The 25,629-nt window shown below is 47.7% G+C and overlaps 1 protein-coding gene across 3 annotated transcripts; it reads right to left on the bottom strand.

Moving 5' to 3' along the window:
- Positions 1-270: 270 nt before the first annotated feature.
- On the bottom strand, positions 271-25,534 carry CPNE9 (copine family member 9). 3 transcript variants are annotated; one of them, XM_082344397.1, is made up of 20 exons: positions 24,275-24,582; positions 23,709-23,749; positions 23,544-23,590; positions 23,366-23,469; positions 22,826-22,862; positions 22,267-22,343; positions 18,507-18,570; positions 18,287-18,390; positions 17,985-18,089; positions 13,407-13,448; positions 12,560-12,635; positions 12,398-12,451; positions 11,912-11,973; positions 11,132-11,178; positions 9,999-10,180; positions 9,630-9,757; positions 4,811-4,913; positions 4,043-4,100; positions 3,594-3,667; positions 1,376-1,773 (listed from the first exon to the last, which is right to left on the bottom strand). In XM_082344397.1, the coding sequence occupies exons 1-20, from the start codon at positions 24,565-24,567 to the stop codon at positions 1,588-1,590; spliced, it is 1,884 nt and encodes a 627-aa protein (XP_082200523.1). In that variant the 5' UTR covers positions 24,568-24,582; the 3' UTR covers positions 1,376-1,587. The 3 variants fall into 3 exon arrangements, with proteins under 3 accessions (XP_082200525.1, XP_082200523.1, XP_082200524.1); XM_082344398.1 differs by lacking the exons at positions 18,507-18,570; positions 22,267-22,343 and having other exon boundaries at positions 1,377-1,773; positions 24,275-25,534; XM_082344399.1 differs by lacking the exons at positions 18,507-18,570; positions 22,826-22,862; positions 23,366-23,469; ... (1 more) ...; positions 23,709-23,749; positions 24,275-24,582 and having other exon boundaries at positions 271-1,773; positions 22,267-22,574.
- Positions 25,535-25,629: the final 95 nt, after the last annotated feature.

A 25,629-nucleotide genomic window follows, 5' to 3' on the forward strand; every position in this document is an offset into this window, starting at 1 on the left:
TAGGGGCGGGGCGGGGCTGGAAGAATAAACCAGTCTACGGGGCGGGGTTTGCGGAGAGTGGGCGGGGCCATCCGTAAAGCAGACCACAGTAAGGAGAAGAGGGGCTGAACGTGGGGTGAAGCGTGGGACTAAACAGAAAAGTGGGCCTCAGAAAAGAAAGGGCGGGGCTTTGGGTGGGCCTGGAACTTGGAGCTGGGCTAGGGAGAAAGGATTTACCTGGGAAAAACGATGCGAAGCTGAAGGTAAAGGGTGGGGCTTGGAAAAGGTAAAGGGGCAGGGCTGGAGAAAAGGTGTGAATCTGAAAGTAGCGGCCTGATTGGGGGTGGTGCAGAAGGCTGGTGGGGCGTGAAAGGGGTTGTGTAAGGTAAAATGAGATTCAGATGCTGGAACCCTGTAGGTAGGCGGGGAAATGCTTCATGGCTACGGGTTGCTGGTTGGAAGATAGTGTCAAAACAGAGCTGCTTTTAATGTGACTGGGCCACTTAGTAGCTATGTGAACTTGGGCAAGTCGTTAAATTCTTCCTACCTCATATCGTTAAATTCTTCCTCACCTACCTTTACTTATTTGTAAAGCTGAGCTCGACAACTCTGTTGTCAGTTCTTGGGGGCTTCGGAGAACTTGGGGGCGAGGAAGAGTCCACTTGTTAAACAATACTTGTTGCTGAGCCTGTCCAGTTTTGCCATCAAGGGGGAGCGTGAAAGATTCTGCCAGGGTTCTGGGGCAAAGCCCAAAGCATCTGGAAACTTCTATTTTATCTTAATACAAACCTTGCAGTTGACAGTATGTGTTTTCATATACAGTGTCTTCCCCCAAACATCCTAATAAAATTAACACCCCAGGAAGAGGTTTGCTGATTAAGATCTTGGCATCTGGAGTCAAACTATTGGGTTCTCTACAATAAGTGACTTAACCTCTCTGTGCCTCAGTTTCTTCATGTGTAAAATGGAGATAAAATAGTGCTTACCTCACAGGATTGTTGTGAGGATTAAATAAGATGATACCTGTAAATCACCTAGCACAGTGTCTGACGTGTAGTGAATACTCAAAGAAATATCAACTCTTTTATTATCCTCACTCAAAAAACTTGGACTAGATGGATTAGAGCAGAGTTACACAGAATCATCTTAAAGCTGACCCCTTTTGAGGTCAAGAACTCCTTTTAGAATCTGATAAAAGCTATGGGCCTCTCCCCTCAGAAAAAATGTACACACATAAAGATTCACTTGTTTCTTAACGTATTTGAAGAATGTCTGAAGTGTTAGATGAATGTGTGTTAGGATGGGGATGAACCCTAGCTGAAACCGTCCTTGCCCCTTCCTTCTCTTGGTGTGGCCCCAGATCCTGGGTCCCTCCCTCCCCAAGACCCATGAGACATAACTGGAGTAAAGATCAGCTTTATTACTGGCATGAAGGCAAGGAGTGCCAGGCCCTCCTATGGTTGAGGGGGGCAGAGGGCTCGACCAGCCAGTACCGATCCTCCAAGCTGGCCTCCCAGTGAGGTCCAGGGTTCCAGGTGCCTCTGGCTTTCAGCAGAAGCAGTGGGTGGGCAGGTGAGCAGGCTGCTAGGCTTTGGATAGGTGGGCTATTCAGGGATGCTCTGGAGCTGGCGTCGGGCTGGGGTTGGCAGGGGGTGGAGGGCGAGGCTGGATGTCCCTGGTGCGCATATAGGACAGTAGCTGCTCTGGGATCTCGGCCAGCACGTCCTTGGCTAGTCGGGCCATGCTCAGCACCTGGTTCCCTGACCGGTCGACATAGTCTCGGAATGGGACGAACTGGGACAGGCACAGACAATCAGATGTGGGTGGTGGACAGAAGAGAGGGGAGTGGGGAAGGCAGCAGTAGGGAGGCTTCCTCTTTGACCCGCTAACATCTCTTTCCAAATATCACACTGTCTCTCTCCCCCATCTTGAGGAGCTTTCTACATTTGCTTTCTCTCCACCCACTTTTTTTTTCACCTTCTGTTCACCCTCAACCCACTCTAATTTGGCTTCATGTAGTCTACTGAAACTGCTCTCACTAACGATGTCAACAGCACCATTTTCCCAAATTAGTCCAGAGGGCAATGATTGTCAGCCTCATCTTGCTGACTCCTCTTTAGCTTTCTATTACATTTGACCATAATCTTCCTGAACACTTCCCACTCTTGACACATTACATTCTTCTAGATTCTCCTACCTTTCTGGATGCCTTTCCCGCCCACCCCCACCCCCAGTCCTCTGGGTCTACCTAATCCCTAAATCTGGTGCCTTCTCTCTCTCAGTTCTCTTCCTGGGTGACTTCATACACTTCTGTGACTTTACAAACTGTTCCCTGGATTAAGAGATACAAACTACTATGTATAAAATAGATATGCAACAAGGATATATTGTATAACACAGGGAATTATAGCTTTTATCTTGTAATAACTTTTAATGGAGTATAAACTAAAAATACTGAATCACTATGCTGTATACCTGAAACATATTGTAAATCAACTATACTTCAATTAAAAAAAAAAAAAACCTGTTCCCTGATGACTCCCCAATTTATACATCCATCCCTGACCTCTTTTTTAAGGCCCAGAGCCACATATTTAGTTGTCCATATCACATCTCCTTTCATTTGTCTTAGATACCTCAAGCCCAATGTGTTTACAACGGAATTCTAGGCTTGTCTGCCAAATCTGCTCCTCTTCCAGCTTTCTCTTTCCCAGTAAATGGGACTATCACTCACCCAGTGGCTCAGTATAGAAAACTGAGAATCATCCTTGAAGCCCCCATCACTCCCTGTCACCACTTAATCAAATCTTCAACTCTTGGAAATTTTTCTTAAATAATCTTTTGAAACTGCTTCTTCTCTCCATCCTTACTGCTTCCATTTCCCATCCAAATCCCCTGTACTACTTCAAAGGCTTCCTCATTAACGGGTCTACCTGCCTTCTCTCTTGCCCTGCTATATAATCCACCATCCTGCAGCATCTCTGCATGTCTTAAAATGGAAGTCTGACCACCCCACTTCTCTACGTAAAATCCTTCAAGAGCTTTTCAGTTCTTTTAGAACAAAGCTCTAAGCTTCACCATGACTGGCAAGGCCTTGGCTTCCTCTTCCTCTCACTCCCTGTGATCCTGCCACCCTGGCCTCTTGCCTTCTCTATGATTGGGCAAGTTCTTTTGAGCCTAAGGACCTTCTCACGTGCTGCTTCTCTACCTGTAATGCTTATACCCTCCTTTAGATTTCAGCTCAAATATCATTTCCTCGTAGTAGCCTTCCCTGACTACCCTACCTAATCAGGTCCCTGTTATAGGCTCTCATTGTGGCATTTGCAGTCCCTCTGGAGCACTTATCACAATCTAATGAGATGTGTGATTATTATTGGTTGCCTCCACTAGAGGGCAGGAGCCTTGGTATCTCCTACACTATGAATCCACAATGGCTGCAGCAACCTGCCTGTTTCTCAAAAAGAATTTGTTGAATGAATGTAGGAAGGCTGAAAGAGCGAAGGGAAGAAAGGTAGGTGATTAAGAAGGCAGTAAAGGAGAATAGCTGCTAACTTAGCCTCTCCTTCCCACCGTGCCTTTTGACTCCATGACTTCCTCTCCCTGGTCAGGTCTACCTGAACGATGTCCCGCTCTGCATAGCGTCCCCTAGAGGACACGCGCACGTCATCACCATCCAACTCTTCCATTGCTGTGGAAAAGACACCCCTCAGCTGATTGGCCTTTCCCACACCAACCCATGCTGCCCCCTCCCTCTTAGCTCCCCTTTGGAGTCATCAGGAGAATGCCTAACGGTTGTATCAAAGTCCTACAAATATTAGGCATTGTAATGGAGTTATTATTATGCCCTCCCACGCATTCCTTCATCCCAGGAACCTCAGGAGGGAAGTATTTGTATCAACAGCCTCGGTTATGATGAGGAAACAGGTTCAGAGAAGGTCTGTGACTTGGCCAAAATCCAGCACAGGCATCCATCCTATCTTTTCTATGAGGCAGGCCTGGGTGCCCAGATCCTCCCCTATTTTCCCCAGTTACTGGTCCCACTCATGGACACCCCCCATCTTACCCTCAAACATGGCTGGTCCCACACCGACAATAATGATAGACATGGGCAGTGAGGAGGCCTGTGAGGGAAAGAGGGTAAATGGTTGGGGTGAGCAGGCATAACAAGGGAAGGGACTGTTGGGAGACAATTCTGTGTATGTGTGTGTGATGTTTCTGCACATCTTACAAGCAGAGGCACTGATTCCCTTTGTGTCAGATTATCTTTTCAAGGATGTCTCCATATGTAACTGCCTTGAAATATACAGTGTCTTCCTGTAGAGCAAAGGGCAGGTTTGTTTACTGTCCAGTATAATATCTCACACTGGAACAAAGGGAAGGCATACTTACTGCCCATTACAAAAGACTCGGGTTCTCTACACTCAGGGTTCCTGTTCTATAATGCAACCCACTGTGGGTACAGGTGTCATCTGGCCCTCTGCACATTATCTTGTGGGAAGTGGGACTTAATGAATCAGAGCCAGTGCTGATAGTTGAGCTACTGCTATTGCTGGGAATAGCAAAGTCCTTTGCTTTTTTTGGCCACGCTGCATGGCATGTGGGATCTTAGTTCCCCAACCAGGGATCGAACCCATAACCCCTGCAGTGGAAGCGCAGAGTCTTAACCACTGGACCACCAGGGAAGTCCCAAAGTCCTTTGCTTTTGTGTCTGCTGCCAACATCCATGAAACTGGCAGGCTGACTTGTTAGCTTGCATGTAGGGTAAAATCTCAGCCCCTTCACGGTTATTAACAGTGACCCCTCCCTGCCAAGCCCTCCTCCTCAGACTCACACTGACAATGGCCTCCTTGGTCTGTGTCATGTCAGAGATGACCCCATCAGTGATGATGAGCAGAACATAGTATTGAGAACCATCAGAGATCTTGGCTGCAGCCCTGGGTGAGAGGCCAAGATCAGAATTCAGCTGAAAGCCCAGAGAGTTCAAAGGAATGTCCTGTCCCTAAAACTTCCATAGCCAGCACGTAAGCAGTGGGCAAGGACTGGGGCTTCTGAAGCTCATGCTCCTTCCCCAGACCTGGCTGCCTGCCCCACCTACCATCCCTCCAGTTACATTTATAGAGCACTCACTATAGCAGGTACTGTGTTAGGCACTGGAGGTACACAGTGAGAAAAAACAAATCCATCCCAGTCCTCTTGAGAGGGGATGCTGATCTAAGAATCACAGAAATAGCTATAGAATTGCACTTGTGACGAGAGTTGGGATAGAAAGAGACACTGCTATGACAGTGTCCTGTAGGGGATCTTGACATGGCCCAGGTCAGTGAAAGCTTCTTTAAGGAAACAATGTTTGAGGATAAAGGAGAGGAGGAAGGAGAAGAGGCTAAGTGAAGGGGGAGGATCATTCCAGGTAGAAGGAACAGCATGGACAAAGGCCCCATAACGGGACTGGAGGAATCATACACTTTCTGGAGCCCAGAAAGTGAAGGAAGCAGAGTGGACCATGTGACTGAAACGGGGCGGGGCCCAAACCACACAGGGCTTTGTTGGCCCTGGAAAGATTTTGGTATTTATACAAGAACAAGACCAAAGCCTGAAGGCCTTCTTTCTTCCCTCTCTCACCCATTTCTCCTCTCTCCCTTCTCCCCTCTGCTGACCACATCCCATTGCCTAGGCTTCTGGGTCCTCAGCCAGTCTAACAGCTGCTCCCAGAGCTCCTTTTCCTTCTCTCACTATCAGTCTTTGAATCCAAGATTTTTTGATCTGAAGAGGACTTCAGAAGTCATTAACTCTAGTCCCCTTATTTTACACATAAGAAAAATGAGACCTCAGAGAGCACAAAGGCCGTGGCAGACCTGGTTTCTTGATTTCCAGTCTCGGGCCCTGTGTGCATTGGAAAGGATGGAGTTGCACTCTCCAGTAAGGTAGCCCCTACTGAAATTTATATTAATTAAGTTAAATAAAATTAAACATTCAGTTCCTTGTTCACCCTAGCAACATTTCAAGTGCTCACTATCTGTATGTGCCTGGTAGCTACCGTATAGGACATCACAGATGCAGAACATTTCCATCATTGCAGACAGTTCTGTTGGACAGTGCTGGTATTTAAGCTTGATATAAAAAAGGAGGAAAGCGTGGTGAGAGTGGAGAATTCAAATAGCTTCAGTTCATTTTGCCCAGGGCCCAGGGTGGGAGTGGGCCATGATCCGTTCCTGAATTCTGGCTGCAGCCTCCTCATAGGCTTGGGCTGGTACTGTTTCCTGTCACTCACTCGTTCTGCAAATAATCATTGCACACCTGCTATGTGTCAGGCACCAAGTTTGGTGCTGAGCATGCAGCAGAGAATTGGACATTGTCCTGGGGGGAGACGGATGCTTTCACCACTAAGATGCAGTGAGGTTAGGGCTTTGAGGACATGACATCTAACCTAAGACCTGAAAATGAGTAGGAGTTAGCCAGGTGGAGGTGGAGGTGGAGGTGGGGTGGGGGGAGGAGGGGAGGGTAAAGGGAAAGTGTTCCAGAGAGAAGGAATAGCGTGTGCAAACCAAGAGAGTGTGTTCTAGGCGGTGCACGTAGGACCACAGAATAGAGATGAGGCTGGAGCAGTGGGCAATGGCCCCCTCATGAAGGGATTTGTGAGCCAGGGCATTGGGGGGCATGGAAGGGCTTGGGGGCACGGGAGGTACATCTTTGGCTCCCTGCCGATGCCTGGCATTCCCAAGGCCATTTACACCTGGAGCTGGGTGACTGGCTGGGGAAGGCCAGTCTGTGCCCCACTTGGCTGTGGGGTAGGAAACAACAAAGAGTCGTCTGTGATCATCAAAATCACAGCCGCACTCTTGACATACGTGTTCTACTTTAATCCTCACCACCATTCTATGAGGTAGGCACATTTTTTATTCCAATTTTTAAAATGAGAAAAGTGAAGTTCAGAGACATTAGGTAGCACCCCCAAGGGGTGGTGCAGCTGGGGTCCAAGCCCACGCTTGACCAACGGAACCTAAAGCCTGAGCTCTTGATTCCTCCAGTCTTCATTCCAGCCTGCTCTTTGGATGCTCCTCCGTACACACTGCACATTCTGGTCAGAGTATACTGTTCATTGTTCACCGAGCTGGCCCTTCATGCCTCTGGGCTTTTCACATGGGGTTCCTGCTGCCAGGCCTGCTCTGTGCATCTGCCTCTGATAAACTCCAGTTTGCTCTCTGCACCCAGCCAAGCAGTCAGTCCCCTCCACGACTAGGCTGCCTTGGGTCTCTCAGACTCTCCTTCTCCCTCTGCCTTCTAGGGTGCCACCCACCAAGACGGGCTGTCTGCCCATCCAAATGGGTTCTCACACCCCTGAGGGTACCAGCATGTGTACCAAGGGGAACCCAAGGTCACAGGATACCTGAAGCACTCATTATACTATATGATTTGGTGGATAAAGCTAGATGACTCTAAGTACACTTAAAACACCTCCCCCCCCTAAATTATAGCAAACATGGACACAATATCAGAAGAATGTAAATTTGCATGAATTTTTAAGATAAAATATGGGGATTTCAAAGACATTTTCAGCTTGGCTGCTTTCAGCTGTGCCCCCAGTTTCCCCTAGGGGAAGCGGTTGTTTGCCTTTGCCAACAGGCAACTTGCTGGAAAAGTCTGGGAAGCTCTGACCTACAGAAGGTAATGATTTGTTTATATTTCTGTCTCCTGCACCAAGGCGGGAGATCTCAAGGGCTGAGCCTAGATCTGATTCATCTGTGAGTCTCTAGTGCCCCAGCAGAGAACTGAGCACACACAGATGCCCTTAGAATAGTAATAATGATAATAATAGTACCAGTAATAGCTAACACCTATAGCACTAACAGTGTGGCAGGCACTGTTCTCAGTGCTTGACAAATATTAATTTAGTTAGTCCTCACGACAGCTCTATGATACTATTATCCCCATGTACAGCTGAGGAAACAGGCACAGAGAGGTTAACAGTCTTGCCCAAAGTGACACAGCTAGTAAGTGGTAGAGTGGGTGTAACTTAGCTAGTCTAGCCCCACAGCCCACATTCATGCTACATTCTCCTTTATGGAATGTTCACTGAATGAATGAATGAGTGAACTTGCCCAAGATAATATTTAAGAAATCTGTTTAATAACAACAAAAAAATGTGCTCAGGTTCCATTATTAAGTGAAAAAATCAGTAGTGAAATGTTACATATAATTTGACTGCCATTATGGTTGCATAAGGAAAAGACTGTCAATAACTATATATACATCCACATTCCCACGGGCCATATTCTGGGTGATTTCTTGTTTAATTTCTCCATCCTTGAAATTTTCTACAGCAATGTTATGTTACTTTTGTAATTAAAGAAACTATTATCTCACTATGAATTAGAAAGTAACTAATCTTTATTAGAGAAAAGGCAAGTCTCTGGACATATAAATCTCCCTGAAATCCTTCCACTTTTATTCTCTTTTTTTGTTTCATCTTTTTACTTTCAAGTTTTCTGAGGTACTTTGTTTTCGATGGGTCTCTTCTATTTAGCATACTACGGTTTTCTTATTATTTTTTATTCAATCAGAGAAACTTTAGGTTCACTGACATATGTTTGGTTTTAGTTGTCATTTTATTTTATCTGCATTTAAGAAAATCATTTGTTACGTGAGCTGGATTTTCTTTGCATTGTATGTTTTTGTTCTGAAAATTTGGAGTTACTCTTTTGTTTTTAGAAGTTACTCTTCTATAGTTTAATCTGCAACTTGAGCTCATTTTAATCTACCATGAGCACTTACTATGGGCCACACACTGTGCTAATCATTCTTTTTTTTTTTTAAGAGTTTGTGTAATTTCTTTTTTTTATATTTATTTATTTTATTTATATTTATTTTTGGCTGTGTTGGGTCTTCCTTGCTGTGCGTGGGCTTTCTCTAGTTGTGGCGAGCGGGGACCACTCTTCGTTGCAGTGCATGGGCTTCTCGTTGCGGTGGCTTCTCTTGTTGCGGAGCACGGGCTCTAGGTGTGCGGGCTTCAGTGGTTGTGGCATGTGGGCTCAGTAGTTGTGGCTCACGGGCTCTAGAGCTCAGGCTCAGTAGTTGTGGCGCACGGGCTTAGTTGCTCCGCGGCATGTGGGATCTTCCTGGACCAGGGCTTGAACCCGTGTCCCCTGCATTGGCAGGCGGATTCTTAACCACTGGGCCCCAGGGAAGTCCTAATCATTCTTATATTGTTATCCAATTTTAAATTCCCAATAACCCTATAAAGAAGGTACTACGGTTATCCATTATTACACCTATTTACAGGGATGAAATGGAGGCTTAGAGAAGCTAAGTTGCTTCAGGTCACATGGTTAGTGAGTGGTAGACCTGGGATCACTCCCAGGTCTGATGCCAAAACTTGTGCCTTATCCACTGTTCTGTAGGCCCTTCTCTCTTCCCCAAACTTGAGGCCTGGGTTGTTGTTCCCAGGGAATGGGGTTGGGGTAGTTTGTTGACACCCTTTCTACCTCAGAATAAGGCATTATGTAACCTCTTTATAACAGAGCCTGGCCAACACTGAAACTTTCACCTTCTCCCCAGAGCCCAAATTCACCCAAGAGTGGTCCTAACTATCCTTGGGAAGTCAGTTCACTGTCTCGGTCCCCTTAATTTCCCCCAGCCCCACCCAGTTTCCTTACCTGGCCACCTGGTTGATGACAGGGGCGAAGTAGGTGGGCCCGTAGAGCTGCACTGTGCGCAGGCTCTGGAAGTAGCTCTCCAACACGCCCTCGATGCCCGCACAGGTGGGGTCCTCATCATTGTTGTTCTGTCAGGGAAGATGCCCTGCTGGGCTGATCCCAGCTCACTCTTTCCTTTTTCCATCGCTGTCTTTCATAGTCCCCTCCAAACTCCAACCCTGCTCCCCTCCCTGCTCTGCCACCTTCTCCTAGCTCCTCCTGCTCCTTGGCAGGTCCTTGACCCTTAGAAGAAACATAAGCAGAAGAATCTTGTCAACTTGGGTGGGCCAGATGCCAGGGCATGGAGTCTAGGTTCTGGCCATACCATACCAGGGGGAACTGGTGGGAGATCCGTCCCTCGGGAGGCAGCTTGGCCCCAAAGCCGTAAGCTGGGAACAGCTTGTCACTGTCATAGTCCTGGATGATTTCTCCCACGGCCTTGAGGGCCATGGCATAGGCGCTGAGCTGATAAGGACTCATGTAGTGCAGGGAGGTGGGCTGCAGGGGGTTCCCTGTAGGGAAACAGGAGCCCCACCTCACGGTCATCTTGATGATCTATCAGTTCACCTGCCTGTCACTGTATGCACCCATCCACCTATCCATTCACCCGCTCTTTACCCATGTACTCCCTCATTATTCTACCCAGTCATCCAAATGTTCATTTGTCCATCTATCCATCCACCAACCCCTATATCTATCCATCAGTTCATCCACCTACTCATCCATCCATTCACCCATCCACTGGCCATAAATCCATCTTTCAGTCTACCTATTCATCTCCATCCGTCCGCTTCTCCATTCTCTTATCCAACTATCCACCCACCTAACCATCCATCCATCTATCCATCCATTCACTTGTTCACCTGCTATATCTCTTTCTTTCCCATCCATCAATACAGCCATATTCTTTCATCCATCTATCCATCCCTATCCATCCCTATCCATCCCATTCATTCACCTGCCTGTCTATCCTCATATGGATCCATTCACCTGTCCACTCATCCATTTCCCCAATTTAAACATCTGAGCATTTGTCCACCCACATACCAGTTCATGCGTCCACCTGTCTAACCCACTGTACTCACTCACTACCCATTTGCCCCCTCTGTTTATAAATCTATCTAGCCACCCAGCCATCCACCCATTTACCTATTCATCTCTCATTACACTCCTATTCCCTCCCATCCATTCATTTACTCACCTGCTTCTCAAGCTATGTAGAGCTATCTATCCTTTCAACTTTCTTTGATCCATTTACCCACTTATTTTTCTGTACCCTCTCCCACCATTACACCCAGTAATCTCCTCACGACACTCCTGCCCCAGTATGAGCCTGACTGGGCCTTGCCTCAAGCCTGGGCTTCCTGGGTAGCTTAACTCTTATTCCCAGGTTGGAATCCAGGCCAATCCCTAGTGACTTCCTTAGAATTCCTCTGCACCCCATTCCCCCATCCATGCCTCACCATTGGAAGCTGTGAAGTCAATGGCTACTGTGAAGTTCAGCTGCGTCCTGTTGGGGAAATAGATGGATTGAGAAGTGAGGGACTAACAACTTACTATACTGGGATTTCTCAAACACTAGTATGCACATGAGCCACCTGGGAATCGTGTTAAAATGCAAATTCTGATCTGGATGGTCTGGGTGGAGCCTGAGATTCTGCATTTCTAACAAACTCCCAAGTGAGGCAGGTGCTGCTGGCCCACTGAACACACTTTGGGTGGCAGAATTAAATGCCTGCTGCATGACATAATATGCACGATGTAATTTAATTTAACCCTTACTATCGTCCTGAAGTAGTACTTAACAGCTCCATTCTACACTGGAGAAAAGTGAGGTTTAGAGAAGACAAGTAACTTTCCGAGGTCTGCCTGCGTCCACTAAACCAAGCAGGATGTCCCCTACAGCCTGCTTATCGTTTCCCTCTCTCTTGGCTTCTCCCTCTTGCCTGGACATATCTTCTGTCTGGGCCCCAGTAAGGTTACTGGGGACACCTTTGAAAACCATTGGTCTGTCATCTTCCCAGGGCGGGCTGGAAGCTAGGGTTGAAAGGCAGCCCCATGGAGAGAACTAAGATGGGCGGCACTCTGCACTTTATAAAGCACTTTGTAGTCTGCCAAGTGTTTTAAAGTTTATCCTCATGATCTCTTTGGACCCTGACCATTAATGAATAGTAAAACTGAGGCTCAGAACTGGGAGTAACTCATTGCTGGGCTTTCAGCCAAAAGCTTGGCCCGTGACTCACCCTCCCTTGATGTAATCGACAAAAGTGAATTCAGAGTCCACAGAAAAGGAAAGCAGCGTCACCTGCGGGACAGAAGAGGCAGCCCTGCTACTTTGGAAAGTGTAGTTAGGGTAGAAAAAGGGAAAGAGGCACTTGATTTCACCCCCTACCCCACCCTGTCCAATTTCTGAAAGGGCAAAAAGGGGAAGCTGTCAGAAACATTTGGATTTCCAAAAGTATATTAAATTGGGAAATATAACTTAGGTTTTCCCCAAAAATCTGCAAAAGAGTAAATTTCAAAACAATTTCCTTAGGTGAGAGAAAAAAAAAATAAAAACAAAACACAACAAAATCTTAAATGGTGCCACCTTGTATCCAACATTACTATATCCAAGTAATCCGTGCCAACAGCTTTCCCATACCCTCAACATTTGTCATGTCATGCTATGTCAGTGGGGATAGAGACAGAAGGATCCAGGGAGGGACAGAGCTCTAGGGAGTACTCACAGTTCCCGAGTTGACATATTTCTTCTTCTTACATTTCTTCCGAGGGTTAAGTACCTAAGTGAAGAAGATAACAGTGATGGTGAGAAACAGAGGACGGGAACCACAGACTGAGCACACTAGGATGGAGGGCCTGGGCAACCTGGGCAGGGCTGGAGCTCTCACCTCATACACTGTGAACTGGTTCTGGGCCTTGCTCAGCTCTCTGTAGCTGGTGGTAAACTCACCGATGAAGTCGTGACTGCAATGAGACCAGAAGTGGGTAAGCAACAACTGCTTGTGGCTTGGAGCCATCTCTGAAACCAGTCTTTTTTTTTTTTTTTTTTTAAATAAACCATTAGAGTACTGGGAGGTAATCTCATTAGTTTTATTCTTTTTAAATTTATTATTATTTTTAAATTTATTTATTTTTGGCTGCATTGGGTCTTTGTTGCTGCTTGTGGGCTTTCTCTAGCTGCAGCGAGCGGGGCTACTCTTTGTTGTGGTGTGCAGGCTTCTCATTGCGGTGGCTTCTCTTCTCGTGGAGCTCAAGCTCTAGGCGTGTGGGCTTCGGTAGTTGTGGTGGGCAGGCTCAGTAGTTGTGGCTTGTGGGCTCTAGAGTGCAGGCTCAGTAGTTGTGGCGCATGGGCTTAGTTGCTCCACGGCAATGTGGGATCTTCCCGGATCAGGGCTCGAACCCGTGTCCCCTGCATTGGCAGGCAGATTCTTAACCACTGCGCCACCAGGGAAGCCCGAAACCAGTCTTTTATTTCCACTATCTGTGCCTCTACTTGGGCTGCAGGGCACTGGGGCTTGGGCTAGAAGAGGGACCAAGCTAATGGGAAGAGAAGGGAAGAGACAGTGTACCAGAGAGACAACTGAGGGCATCAGTTGTACCCAAGGACTTGGCATCTGTCATCAACCTTTCTGGCTCCCAAGGCTACTTTGGGGTTCCTAGTGAATGTACTACATATTTCAGGGAACTGTTTGTGTTAATTATAGGAGAGGGCAGTACTATGTGGGGCAGTGCTACCTTCCATCCCGGTCCCAGTCGTACACATCAATCTTCACTGTTCTGAAATGCAGGAGATAAACGTAGGCTGGGTGTGTATGATAAATCTGAGACACCCCCACCCACTTAACTATGCACAGATCATCTTCCAATCCACCCATCTGTCCTTCTATCAAACTTCCTCCCATCCGTCCTATCCATTCATCAGTCCATGCACATACCCAACTATCTACTGCCACTACCACTATTACTACTACTACTACTGCCATTATTATACTTTACTATTGACTTTTTTTTTTTCTTTTGGCTGCACCGCACAGCTTGCGGGATCTTATTTCCCCAACCAGGGATTGAACCCAGGCCCTCCGCAATGAAAGGGCAGAGTCCTAACCATTGGACCGCCAGGGAATTCCCTACAACTTATTGAGTCTTACTATATTCCAGGTATTGTTCTCAACACTTTCACAGACTAATTTAATTTAACAATCATTCTATAAAGTAAGCACTATTGAGATAGCCTCATCCACCAGAGGGCAGACAGCAGAAACAAGGACTACAGTCCTGCAGCCTGCAGAACGAACACCACAATCACAGAAAGACAGACAAAATTAAAAGGCAGAGGACTATGTCCCAGATGAAGGAACAAGATAAAACCCCAGAAAAACAACTAAATGAAGTGGAGATAGGCAACCTTTCAGAAAAAGAATTCAGAATAATGATAGTGAAGATGATCCAGGACCTCGGAAAAAGAATGGAGGCAAAGATCGAGAAGATGCAAGAAAATGTTTAACAAAGACCTAGAAGAATTGAAGAACAAACAAACAGACATGAACAATATAATAACTGAAATGAAAAATACACTAGAAGGAATCAATAGCAGAATAACTAAGGCAGAAGAACGGATAAGTGACCTGGAAGACAGAATGGTGGAAATCACTGCTGTGGAACAGAATAAAGAAAAAAGAATGAAAAGAAATGAAGACAGCCTAAGAGACCTCTGGGACAACATTAAGCACAACAACATTCGCATTATAGAGGTCCCAGAAGGAGAAGAGAGAGAGAGAAAGGACCCGAGAAAATATTTGAAGAGATTATAGTCAAAAACTTCCCTAACATGGGAAAGGAAATAGCCACCCAAGTCCAGGAAGCACAGAGAGTCCCAGGCAGGATAAACCCAAGGAGAAACATGCCAAGACACATAGTAATCAAATTGACAAAAATTAAAGAAGAAGAAAAATTATTGAAAAGCAACAAGGGAAAAACGACAAATAACATACAAGGGAACTCCCATACGGTTAACAGCTGATTTCTCAGCAGAAACTCTACAAGCCAGAAGGGAGTGGCATGATATATTTAAAGTGATGAAAGGGAAGAACCTACAACCAAGATTACTCTACCCCGAAAGGATCTCATTCAGATGTGACGGAGAAATCAAAAGCTTTACAGACAAGCGAAAGCTAAGAGAATTCAGCACCACCAATCCAGCTCTACAACAAATGCTAAAGGAACTTCTCTAAGTGGGAAACACAAGAGAAGAAAAGGACCTACAAAAACAAACCCAAAACAATTAAGAAAATGGTAATAAGAACATACATATTGATAATTACCTTAAACGTGAATGGATTAAACGCTCCAACCAAAAGACACAGACTGGCTGAATGGATACAAAAACAAGACCCGAATATATGCTGTCTACAGAAGACGCACTTCAGACCTAGGGACACATACAGACTAAAAGTGAGGGGATGGAAAAAGATGTTCCATGCAAATGGAACTCAAAAGAAAGCTGGAGTAGCAACACTCATATCAGATAAAATAGACTTTAAAATAAAGAATGTTACAAGAGACAAGGAAGGACACTACATAATGATCAAGGGATCAATCCAAGAAGAAGATATAACAATTCTAAATATATATGCATCCAACACAGGAACACCTCGATACATAAGGCAAATGCTAACAGCTATAAAAGAGGAAATCGAGGGCTTCCCTGGTGGCACAGTGGTTAAGAATCTGCCTGCCAATGCAGGGGACATGGGTTCGAGCCCTGGTCTGGGAAGATCCCACATGCTGCAGAGCAACTGGGCCCGTGAGCCACAACTACTGAGCCTGCGCGTCTGAAGCCTGTGCTCTGCAATGGGAGAGGCCGCGACAGTGAGAGGCCCGCGCACCGCGATGAAGAGTGGCCCCCGCTTGCCGCAACTAGAGAAAGCCCTCGCACAGAAATAAGACCCAACACAGCCAAAAATAAATAAATAAATAAATTTATTAAAAAAAAAAAAAAAAGAGGAAATCGACAGTAACACAATCATAGTAGGGGACTCTAACACCTCACTTACACCAATGGACAGATCATCCAGACAGAAAATTAATAAGGAAACACAAGCTGTAAATGACACAATAGACCAGCTAGATTTAATTGATATTTATAGGACATTCCATCCGAAAACAGCAGATTACACTTTCTTCTCAAGTGCACACAGAACATCCTCCAGGATAGATCACATCTTGGGTCACAAATCAAGCCTTGGTAAATTTAAGAAAATTGAAGTTGCATCAAGCATCTTTACCGACCACAGTGCTATGAGATTAGAAATCAATTACAGGGAAAAAAACAAAAAACACAAAACACATGGAGGCTAAACAATATGCTACTAAATAACCAAGACATCACTGAAGAAATCAAAGAGGAAATCAAAAAATACCTAGAGACAAATGACAATGAAAACACGACGACCCAAAACCTATGGGATGCAGCAAAGCAGTTCTCAGAGGGAAGTTTATAGCCATACAATCCTACCTCAAGAAACAAGAAAAATCTCAAATAAACAATCTGACCTTACACCTAAAGGAACTAGAGAAAGAAGAACAAACAAAACCCAAAATTAGTAGAAGGAAAGAAATCATAAAGATCAGAGCAGAAATAAATGAAATAGAAACAATAGCAAAGATCAATAAAACTAAAAGCTGGTTCTTTGAGAAGATAAACAAAATTGATAAACCTTTAGCCAGACTCATCAAGAAAAAGAGGGAGAGGACTCAAATCAATAAAATAAGAAATGAAAAAGGAGAAGTTACAATGGACCCCGCAGAAATACAAAGCATCCTAGGAGACTACTACAAGCAACTATATGCCAATAAAATGGACAACCTGGAAGAAATGGACAAATTCTTAGAAATGTATAACCTTCCAAGACTGAACCAGTAAGAAATAGAAAATATGAACAGACCAATCACAAGTAAGGAAATTAAAACTGTGACTAAAAATCTTCCAACAAACAAAAGTCCAGGACCAGATGGCTTCACAGGTGAATTCTATCAAACATTTAGAGAAGAGCTAACACCCATCCTTCTCAAACTCTTCCAAAAAATTGCAGAGGAAGGAACACTCCCAAACTCATTCTATGAGGCCACCATCACCCTGATACCAAAACCAGACAAAGATACTACAAAAAAAGAAAATTACAGACCAATATCACTGAAGAATATAGATGCAAAAATCCTCAACAAAATACTAGCAAACAGAATCCAACAACACATTAAAAGGATCATACACCATGAGCAAGTGGGATTTATCCCAGGGATGCAAGCATTCTTCAATATATGCAAATCAATCAATGTGATACACCATATTAACAAATTGAAGAAGAAAATCCATATGATCATCTCAATAGATGCAGAAAAGCTTTTGACAAAATTCAACACCCATTTATGATAAAAACTCTCCAGAAAGTGGGCATAGAGGGAACCTACCTGAACATAATAAAGGCCATATATGACAAAACCATGGCAAACATCATTCTCAGTGGTGAAAAACTGAAAGCATTTCCTCTATCAAGAAGGATTCATCTATCCAACCAAACACCCAGCCATCTGACATTTGTCCATCTGATCATCCATTCTTCTACATAACCATCCACTTATATGCCCATGCATCCTTCTACCCACTCACCTGTCTTCACACTGCCCATTTGTTAGATCATATGGTCAGCCTATCCATCTACTTTACACTCATCCACCAACTAATTCATCCACTAATCCATCCATTCCCTCTACCATCCATTCATCTGTCTATCCATCAATCTACCTGTCATTCCACCTGTTTATCCTCCTGCTTTTTCAGTCATCCCTCTGCCTCTCCAACCAACCACCAATCTCTCATATACCCATTCATCCTCTCACACATTTAGTCATCCACCCATCATCTGTCCCTCCACTAATCCACCCATCAGTCCACTCATCCATTCATCTGCTATCCATTCATCCATCTCCCCCTCTACCCACCCACCAGTCCTCTTATACACCCATCCATATACCCATCTATTCATTCACCAGTTTATCTATTTGTCTGACCACCCATCCATGTATCTGCTCACTCATTTGTTCATTTGCCCTTTCATCCATCCATCCATTCATCCACCTATTCATCCATGTGGCTATCCGTCTGCTTTCCCATGCACCCATCTCTATGTCCAAAACTCTGTCTCACTGAGTAGGATCCTCCAACACTATTATGACCCTTCTACCTTCATTCTTGGGCCCAGGAACCCCACTCTCACGCCCTTGTCCCCTGACTCCTTAGCTTATGCTGAAGCAGACCTGTCATAGTCTCCATTGCACAATACCCGCACAGGGATGCTGAAGGGCTGCCACACAGGATTCAGCGTGTTTTTCACAACCTCCGTCTTGTGGCAGATGGTGAACCTGGAGAGGACAGGAGGGTTGGAACCTGCCTTTGGGGTAGGACTGAGCCCAGAGACAGGGCCTGATACTCCTGGAGATTCAAGCACATATCAGGCGCTGCCTTGAGTGGATTCTGGGCTCAGGTCCTGGTGGAGTCTAAGATGTCCCAGCCTAAGAGCCCTAATGGGCCCATGGTCACAGTGGGGGCAGTGACTCACGTGCCATCCTCATTGCTCCTATAGAACACGAGGAAGGGGTCTGATTTCCCAAAGAAGTCCTTCTTGTCCAGCTTGTTTGCACACAGCTGCATGGTGGCAATATCCTATGGATGAAATAGGGCTATTGACACTCAAATTGCTCACAAAATCAGACAGCCCACTACAGGGAATTTGGGGAGAGAAGAGAGCCTCCTGGGTCTAGTATGTGGCCCTTACTGACCCGACAATTGCTAAGCTCCTCTGCGGTCAGCAATATGGTGCCACGCTTCTTGCCTGGTACACCCCTGGAAGCAGAAAAAGCCTCTTTGTGAGGGGAGGGGGGAGAGTAGGAAACAAGAATTGGGGTGGCCAATCTGGGATTGGGTAGGTCAGGGGATCCAATCTGTCATTGACTGACAGTCCCGAGTATGTCCACCTCTGTCCTAGGTGGCTTCTGGTGGGGAAAGACCTGACTTTGACTGGGGAAGGTTTCTAGTCTGGAAGGAAGGGGTTAACCTAGCCTACATGGACATCTCATAATGGTAGCATAGGAAAGAAATAGGATTTAGAGTTCTGGGCAAGTTATTTTCCCTTTCTTTAGGCCCTGGTTTTCTCTTTATTTAATGGGACTCTTGCCCACCTCTCAGGGTTGTGAAGAGATCAGAATGAATGCATGGAAGGAAAGCAGTTGGTAAGCTTGGTAGATATGAAGGTGGTTCTCTTTCTCAAAGCAGACTCTTCATCTACAATACACCAGACACTGTTCTAGGTTTGAATTGGCCAGTTGGCACTTTCCAGCTCTGCTAGACCCTGCCTTCAGGGAACTTCCAGGGGAAGGTGGGATGTCAAAGCCAATAGGCAAGTAGAGCGTGATGTAGCAATCCTAACGAGGGAGAGGAATTTCTATTCAGATCTGGGGCAAAAGGGCTGGTTTGTTAGGTCAAAGATGCTGTGCTTTCTGAAGACTGTGAAGAGTGAGATCAAAAAGTCCAGGGCAGCCTTATCTTCTTCTGACCCAAGAAGGGACACTTCCATGTGCCTGAAGGGTGCATACCAGGACACCCATCCCCAACTTGCCTTGGGTCTCCAAGCAGTCAGGGATGCTGTTGATATGGGCCTGCAAACCCTAACCCCCAAGGGATCCAAAGTGTGGTAGAGAGGAAGCTAGGTTAGGAGTATTCTCAGTTCAAGTTTTGACTCCAGCTTGCTATGTGGTTTTCCCCATCTTTAAAATGAGAATTTGAACCATTTCTTTGGCTCCTTTGATCTCTGACTCTCTGTGCTTTAAAAAGACAGAGTGTAATGAGTACAGGGACTCTTCACCTGCACATTCAGAACCGAGTCGCTGATCCTACTGCCTTCTCACTGTTCTTTGCTTCCTTAATGTTCTCCCTCATCTCATCACCCAGTGTGAATTCCAGTCACTCTGGACTATAATAATCACTCCCTTGCATCCTACTTCTTTTCCCTTGCCCTCTCTCACTTCTATATACTTATCTGGCAGAACCACAGCCCTAGTTAAATCCAATTCTCTGCCTAACCCGTATCACACCTGTGCAACTGAATATGGCCAGAGGAAAACACACATTCGTGCTAATTGCTTTCATTTTAAATGTGTGACCACAAACCTCAAGAGGGTCCTTAATCATACTGTACACCCCGAGTCCCTTCACTTTTCCAGTTCTGCGAGATGGCAGTTTCACTCTCCCTCCTCCCTCCTCAACCCAAAAAGCCTCCTCCTCCATCCTCACTCTCAGCCAATGACCTTGTTTCCTACTTCACTGACAAAACTGAAGCAACCAGAAGAGAATGTCCACAGACCCACCACGCACCTACCCTACCCTGCCTCCAGTATCTTCTCCAACACGAGGTCTTCCTACCGCTGCTATAAATGACTATCCATGTGCCTATTTACCCCTCCACTGTGTGCTACTTTCCACACCCTCCCTCTTGCCTGCACAGGGACGTCACTCTATCAACTCTCCCCCCTTTTTTTTCTCTTTTGGCCAAGCCACACGTTATGTGGGATCTTAGTTCCCCAACCAGGGATTGAACCCGCACCCCCTGCATTGGAAGCGTGGAGTCTTAACCACTGGACCGCCAGGGAAGTCCCTCCCCTCTTTTTATTATGTCAAATTTTCAGTTTCTACTGGGTCATTCCCATTAGCATACAAATGTGGTATAATTTTTCTCATGTTAAAATATTACAAACCTATTCTTGCTCTCACTTCCCTCTCCAGCCACCCCTCCTTTTCTCTTCTCCTCTTTGCAGCAAAACTGCTTGAAAAATTCCTAATTCCCATTCCTCTCTTCCATTCTCTTCTAAACCTCCCCAACCAGGCTGTCACTCCCATCTCTCCTTCAAAACTCTGCTTGTCAGCGTCACCGGCGACCTCCATCTGGCTAAATCCAGTGGCCAGTTCCCAATCCTCACCTTACTTGACCTGCAGCAGCATTTGACATGGTTGGCCGCTCTCTTGTCCTTGATACACATCCTTCACTTTGCTGCCAGGACAAGGACAGCACCACCTGCTCTCCGTTACCCTCCCATTTCACTAATGATCCTTCTCAGCCTCCCTTTCTAGCTCCAATTCATGGAGTCCTTGATCTTCCCTCTCTCCTCGCTCCCTTAGTGATCTCATCTAATCTAATGTCCTTAAAGAGCACCTAAGATTCACATTTCCTATTGCCTATTTGACATGTCCACTCAGATGTCTAATAAAAATTATGAAATTCAACATGTCAGACTGAACTCCTGGTTGACTTCCTCCCACAGCTCACTCCTCCCTCACTTTTTAAAAAAAATATCGTTTACGTCAACTCCATCTTTCCATTTGTTCAGGCCAAAGGCCTTGGTATCATCCTCGACTCCTCTTATCCTCTCACATCCATATTCAATCTGTCAGGAATCTGTTGGCTCCACCTTCAAGATATATCCAGAATCTGACCAATTCTCCCCTCCTTCACTGCTAGCACCGTGGATTACTTCTACCTTTGTCCACCCAAGGTTTAGTCTCAACCCGGCAGCATCCTTTGAAACCAAGTCAGATCATATCAATCCTCTGCTCAGAACCCTCCAGTGACTTCCAACTGAGAGTAAAAACTAAAGTCCTTCCAGTGGCTACAAGGCTCTAACTGTCAATGCTCCAAACTCACCTTCTCCTTTCTCCCCCCTGCTCACGCAGTTCCACCCACACTGGCCTCCTTGCTGCTCTTTGAACATATCAGACTTATGCACTGGCAGTTTCCTCTGCCTGGAACATTCCTCCTCCAGATATCTGCACAGCGCACTCCCTTACTTCCTTCAGGTCATTGCTCTGAAGTTACCTCTCTAGGAGGCCTACTCAAGCATTCTGTTGAACACTGCAACACCTACCCACCCAGCATTTCCAGTCCCCCTAATTCTGCTCTACTTTGTCTTTATTCCTCAATACTTAATGTCTTCTAATATATTATGTAATTTACTTATTTATTATGTCAGTTTTGTACTGTTTTTCTCCCCCTATAAGCTCTCTGAGGGCAGGAACCTTTGTTTTGTTCACCATTGCAACCCAAGCCCCTTGAACAGTGGCTGACATACAGTGAGTATATGCCCAGTAGTGTTTGTGGAATGGATAAATCCCTGGTGCCTAGCACAGGGTATAGCATACAAAACGAGCTAATAAATATTTAGTGAGTGAATGTAATGTAAATTCCAGAGAACTTGATTTAGTGAGGAAAGCTTCCTGGAGGAGAAAGGCTTGAAAGTGGACCTTAAAGGTTGAATCAGACTTAGAAAAAGAAAGAAAAGGGTGAGGAAAGAGAGAGACAGAAGATCCGTCAGGCCTGAGACTGACTTGAGCAAAGCCCTGGAGGTTGGATTTTCCCAGGAGGGTGATGGAAGCTATTGAAGGCCCCTGACCAGGGGAATCCCAGCCTCCATCAATACCGGGTCAGCTGTGTCTTTAGGAGGAGAATTTGGAGGCCCACCCCTCCCCCGCTCCCCTTCAGGTTCAGCTCACGTGAGGGGTCGCTCTACTCGGCTGCCCTGGCCTCCGATCACCTCCCCCAGGGCCAGGAACGCTTGTCCCAGGAAATCCTGCGCCGGGATACAGAGTCAGCGGGGCGAGGACGGGCTGGCGGCACAGAGTCCCAGCCCAGCCCTGGTGACGCTGCTGCACTGACCACGGCGACTGAAGGCAGCGGAACCACGCGGCCGGGGCTTTAAAGGAGGCGCGGGGTCCCCAGGAAAGCTGCCCTTCTTGGTCTCGCCATCACTTTAAGCCAAGATACCATCCCACCCCTCACCTTTCACACACCACACATGTCGCCCCCGCCCAGCCCCGTTCAGCCTCACCTTCTGAGGGTCCCAGCAGCAGTCGAGAAGGAAGAGTAGCAGTGAGTAAGAGGCACAGGCGGGAAACCGAGGCAGGAGCAGGAGAGGAGGGCAGGGAGGGCAGGTTCGGGGCCGAAGAAGGTCGAGTCGGGTTTGAGGGGGAGGAGGGTTCTAAGGAGGGTCGTTTAACACACACTGAGCGCCGCCTGTGTGCCCAGCCAGCCCGTGAGTGAACGGTCGCTCACCGGTTTGGAGATGTTGGTTCTGGAGTCGACGTTATACCTGGGAAGAGAGTGGGACCAACATGGGGCGGGGCTGGTGGGAGAGCCTGGAAAAGGAGTCGGATTTCGAGCCCAGGTTAAAATTGTGGGCGGAGGGAGGGGCAGCCTTGGACACGAATTCAACCTGGACCTCCTTTGGGCAGGAGTCGGCGTCAGAGTGAGTCAGACCCGGGGCGAGGCCAAGTCCGGGGTCTGCTGGGGGCAGGGTCACGTCAGAGGTAGGGCTTGGGAAGGGGCGGAGCCAAATTAGGGAGAACGGTTGTGGGCAGGACTAGGCCTGGGAGTGCACTGGGTTGGATCTGACCTAAGGGCAGGGCCAACCTAGACTTGTGGGCGGAGCTAAGGCTAGAGCCGAGCCCTTCAGAGTGCCACAGAACTGGGCCTGGGGGTGGAGCCAGGCCGGGGGCGGGGGGGCGGGGGGCCGAGGAGCGGCGGAGCCAGCCGGAATTTCGGGCGGATCCAGGTCGGGGGGGCGGTCCAAGCCAGATCCGGGTCGGGGCTCACACATCGAAGCGCAGGTTTTGCTTTTCCTCGAAGAAGTAGTCGAGGACGAATTTGCGCACGAAGTCTGGGTTCAGCGTGTTGTCGATCACCTCGGTCCGTCCGAACTGAATGGAGAGCGGAGAGTCAGCAGGTGATTCCCAGGGGCGGCTCTGGACTGGCCGAGGGTTCTAGGACTTACCTCCCGCCACTCTTGGCTGGCCCGGCTCTGCGTGTAAAGCACCACCACTGCAAGCGGGAGCGGGGGCGGGGAGGGAAGGACTTAAGGTCGGCCCGCACCCCCTCCCCGCCCCTCAGTCTTTCCCGGACCCCACGTTCCCTCCCTCCTGGCCCTGGTGCCGCCTACTGGGGTCGGACTTGGAGAAGGTGTCGAGGTCCAGCAGGTTCCTAGAGAAAGGGACAGACAGACGGACAGGGGGTGGATCATTCTGGAGCCCATCGCCTCGAACCTGCCCAGACACGGGCACCTGGGGAGGCATGGGGCTCACATCACACTCCCCTCCCCCGTTACTACCTCCGGCTGGGGGGGTGAGGTGGGGGTGGGGGTGGGGGTGGGGGTCCGCGTTGTCAGCACCCTGGACAACACCGGAAATCTCCGCCCAAGAACCGTTTCTCTGCGGACTGGACTACCTCCAAGGGCCCAGGAAAGAGGGCTAGCCCCCAGAACTTTGCCCTCCTGGGGCGCAGATCCTACTGGACCCCCGAGACCCGTCCCTTGAAGCCGCAGGCTGAGTCCTCTTTTGTGGTTGGAGCTGTTCCAGGAACCCCCTTCCCGAGTCCGCTAGCGACTCCCGAGTCTGCTGCCGCGATTTTCCTTCCTGAATGCTGCTTCCCCCAGCGGTCTAGCCCGTCTCCGCGTTAAGCCCCGGAGCTGGGGCAATGCCTAAGCCCTCCCCAGCGTGGCCCGCTCACCGGCAGGACACGGTAATTTCAATCTTGGTGGCCGGGACGCTGCGCTCAGAGGCTCCGCTGAGCGACATGGCTGGTCGGCTGGCCGGAGCTGCGGCAGGCTGCGAGACGGGGTCTGCCGGAGCTGCTAGGTGCGGCGGCGGGGTCGGCCCATGTGCCGCCGCGGCGCTGGCGGCGGAGGCTGCACTCCCTCCAGCCCTGCGCGCACTCTTGCTGCTCGCGCCTTCACTGTGGCCGGCGGCGCAGCGCCTCCAGATGGCAACACAGCCCCGCCCGGCCCTGCGGGTGGCCCCCATCCCATTGGAGCAGCCTCGAGCAGGCCAGGAACCTTACACAGATTCGAACTCCAACCCACGAGGTGGGAGAGTCCTCCCAGCGCGTTTCCCCGGGGCGAAACCCAGTCCCCCCCCACATCCCCGCGAGGTGTCCCCGAAGCTGAAGGGTTCCAGATACCTGGTGGGCGTTGGGGTCGATTCCTCTTCTTGAGCCGCTCCCTCAACAATCTGCTTCTCCTCCTTCCCACTCCCGTCCTCCCTCCCTCAGTCTCTGAAGTTACTTATTTGTGTGACCTTGGGCAAGTTACTTAACATCTCTGTGGCTCAGTCAGTTCATTAGTAGAATGGCCATTAATAGCACCTACTCAGGGTGTTGTAAAATTTCATGGAGAATAATCCACAGAAAGGATTTAGCACAGGGGATTGTACACAGTAAATACTCAAGAAATGTTCACCGGCATTATTTCCTTCTTCTTGGCATTCACACCGATGACCTCTTTTGTGTTTAGAGTCAGAGGTCAGTAAATGGTGGCTGTTACAGCACTGTGCAAAACCTTTTGTCCATGTCCTTGAACCCGCATGACTTCATGGTGTTAAGAGATGCAGACACACTCTGTGAAGATGCAACCCACTCCAGGTCACACGGTAGGTGGTCAGGCAGGTCCATCCTCCCCACATCACCTACTACCTCCAAAGCCCTGGAAGCCAATCCCTCACCGAACGCAGGGGCTGCAGGTCACCTGTACCAGTCTGCTAAACTTGTTAAAAATGAAGATTCTCCCCACCCCCTTCCCAGCTAAATGAAGATCTCAGCAACTTCAAGTCTGAATTTCAGGCAGCTCTGGAAATCTGCATGGATAAACAGGCTCCCTAGGGGTGACTAGGGCCCACTCAGGCCTGAGGACCACTGCTCCCACCTTAACAGCCTATGACTACATGTCCCCATCTCACTAGAGACTCTCATGGCTCAGGGGTTAAGGGGAACACCCAAGTCTCCAGTTCCCTTCCTGCTTCATCTGTACCCCTCCCCCCAGCAAAAAGGAGGACAGGGAGAACCTTCTAAATAACTCCACAAAGACAGGA

The sequence above is a fragment of the Balaenoptera borealis genome (genome assembly GCF_965194805.1).
Source record: "Balaenoptera borealis genome assembly, chromosome: 12".
NCBI lineage: Eukaryota > Metazoa > Chordata > Mammalia > Artiodactyla > Balaenopteridae > Balaenoptera > Balaenoptera borealis.

Bases quoted from the DNA above. Each gene is read 5' to 3' on its own strand.
- CPNE9 (XM_082344397.1), bottom strand. From the start codon at position 24,567: ATGGGGGCCACCCGCAGGGCCGGGCGGGGCTGTGTTGCCATCTGGAGG. The intron at 18,571-22,266 runs GTGAGCTGAACC...TTCTGCTTCCAG, and splicing joins CGAGTAGAGCGACCCCTCAC to GGGTGTACCAGGCAAGAAGC. The intron at 11,179-11,911 runs GTGAGTCACGGG...TTTCCCCAACAG, and splicing joins GTCGATTACATCAAGGGAGG to GACGCAGCTGAACTTCACAG.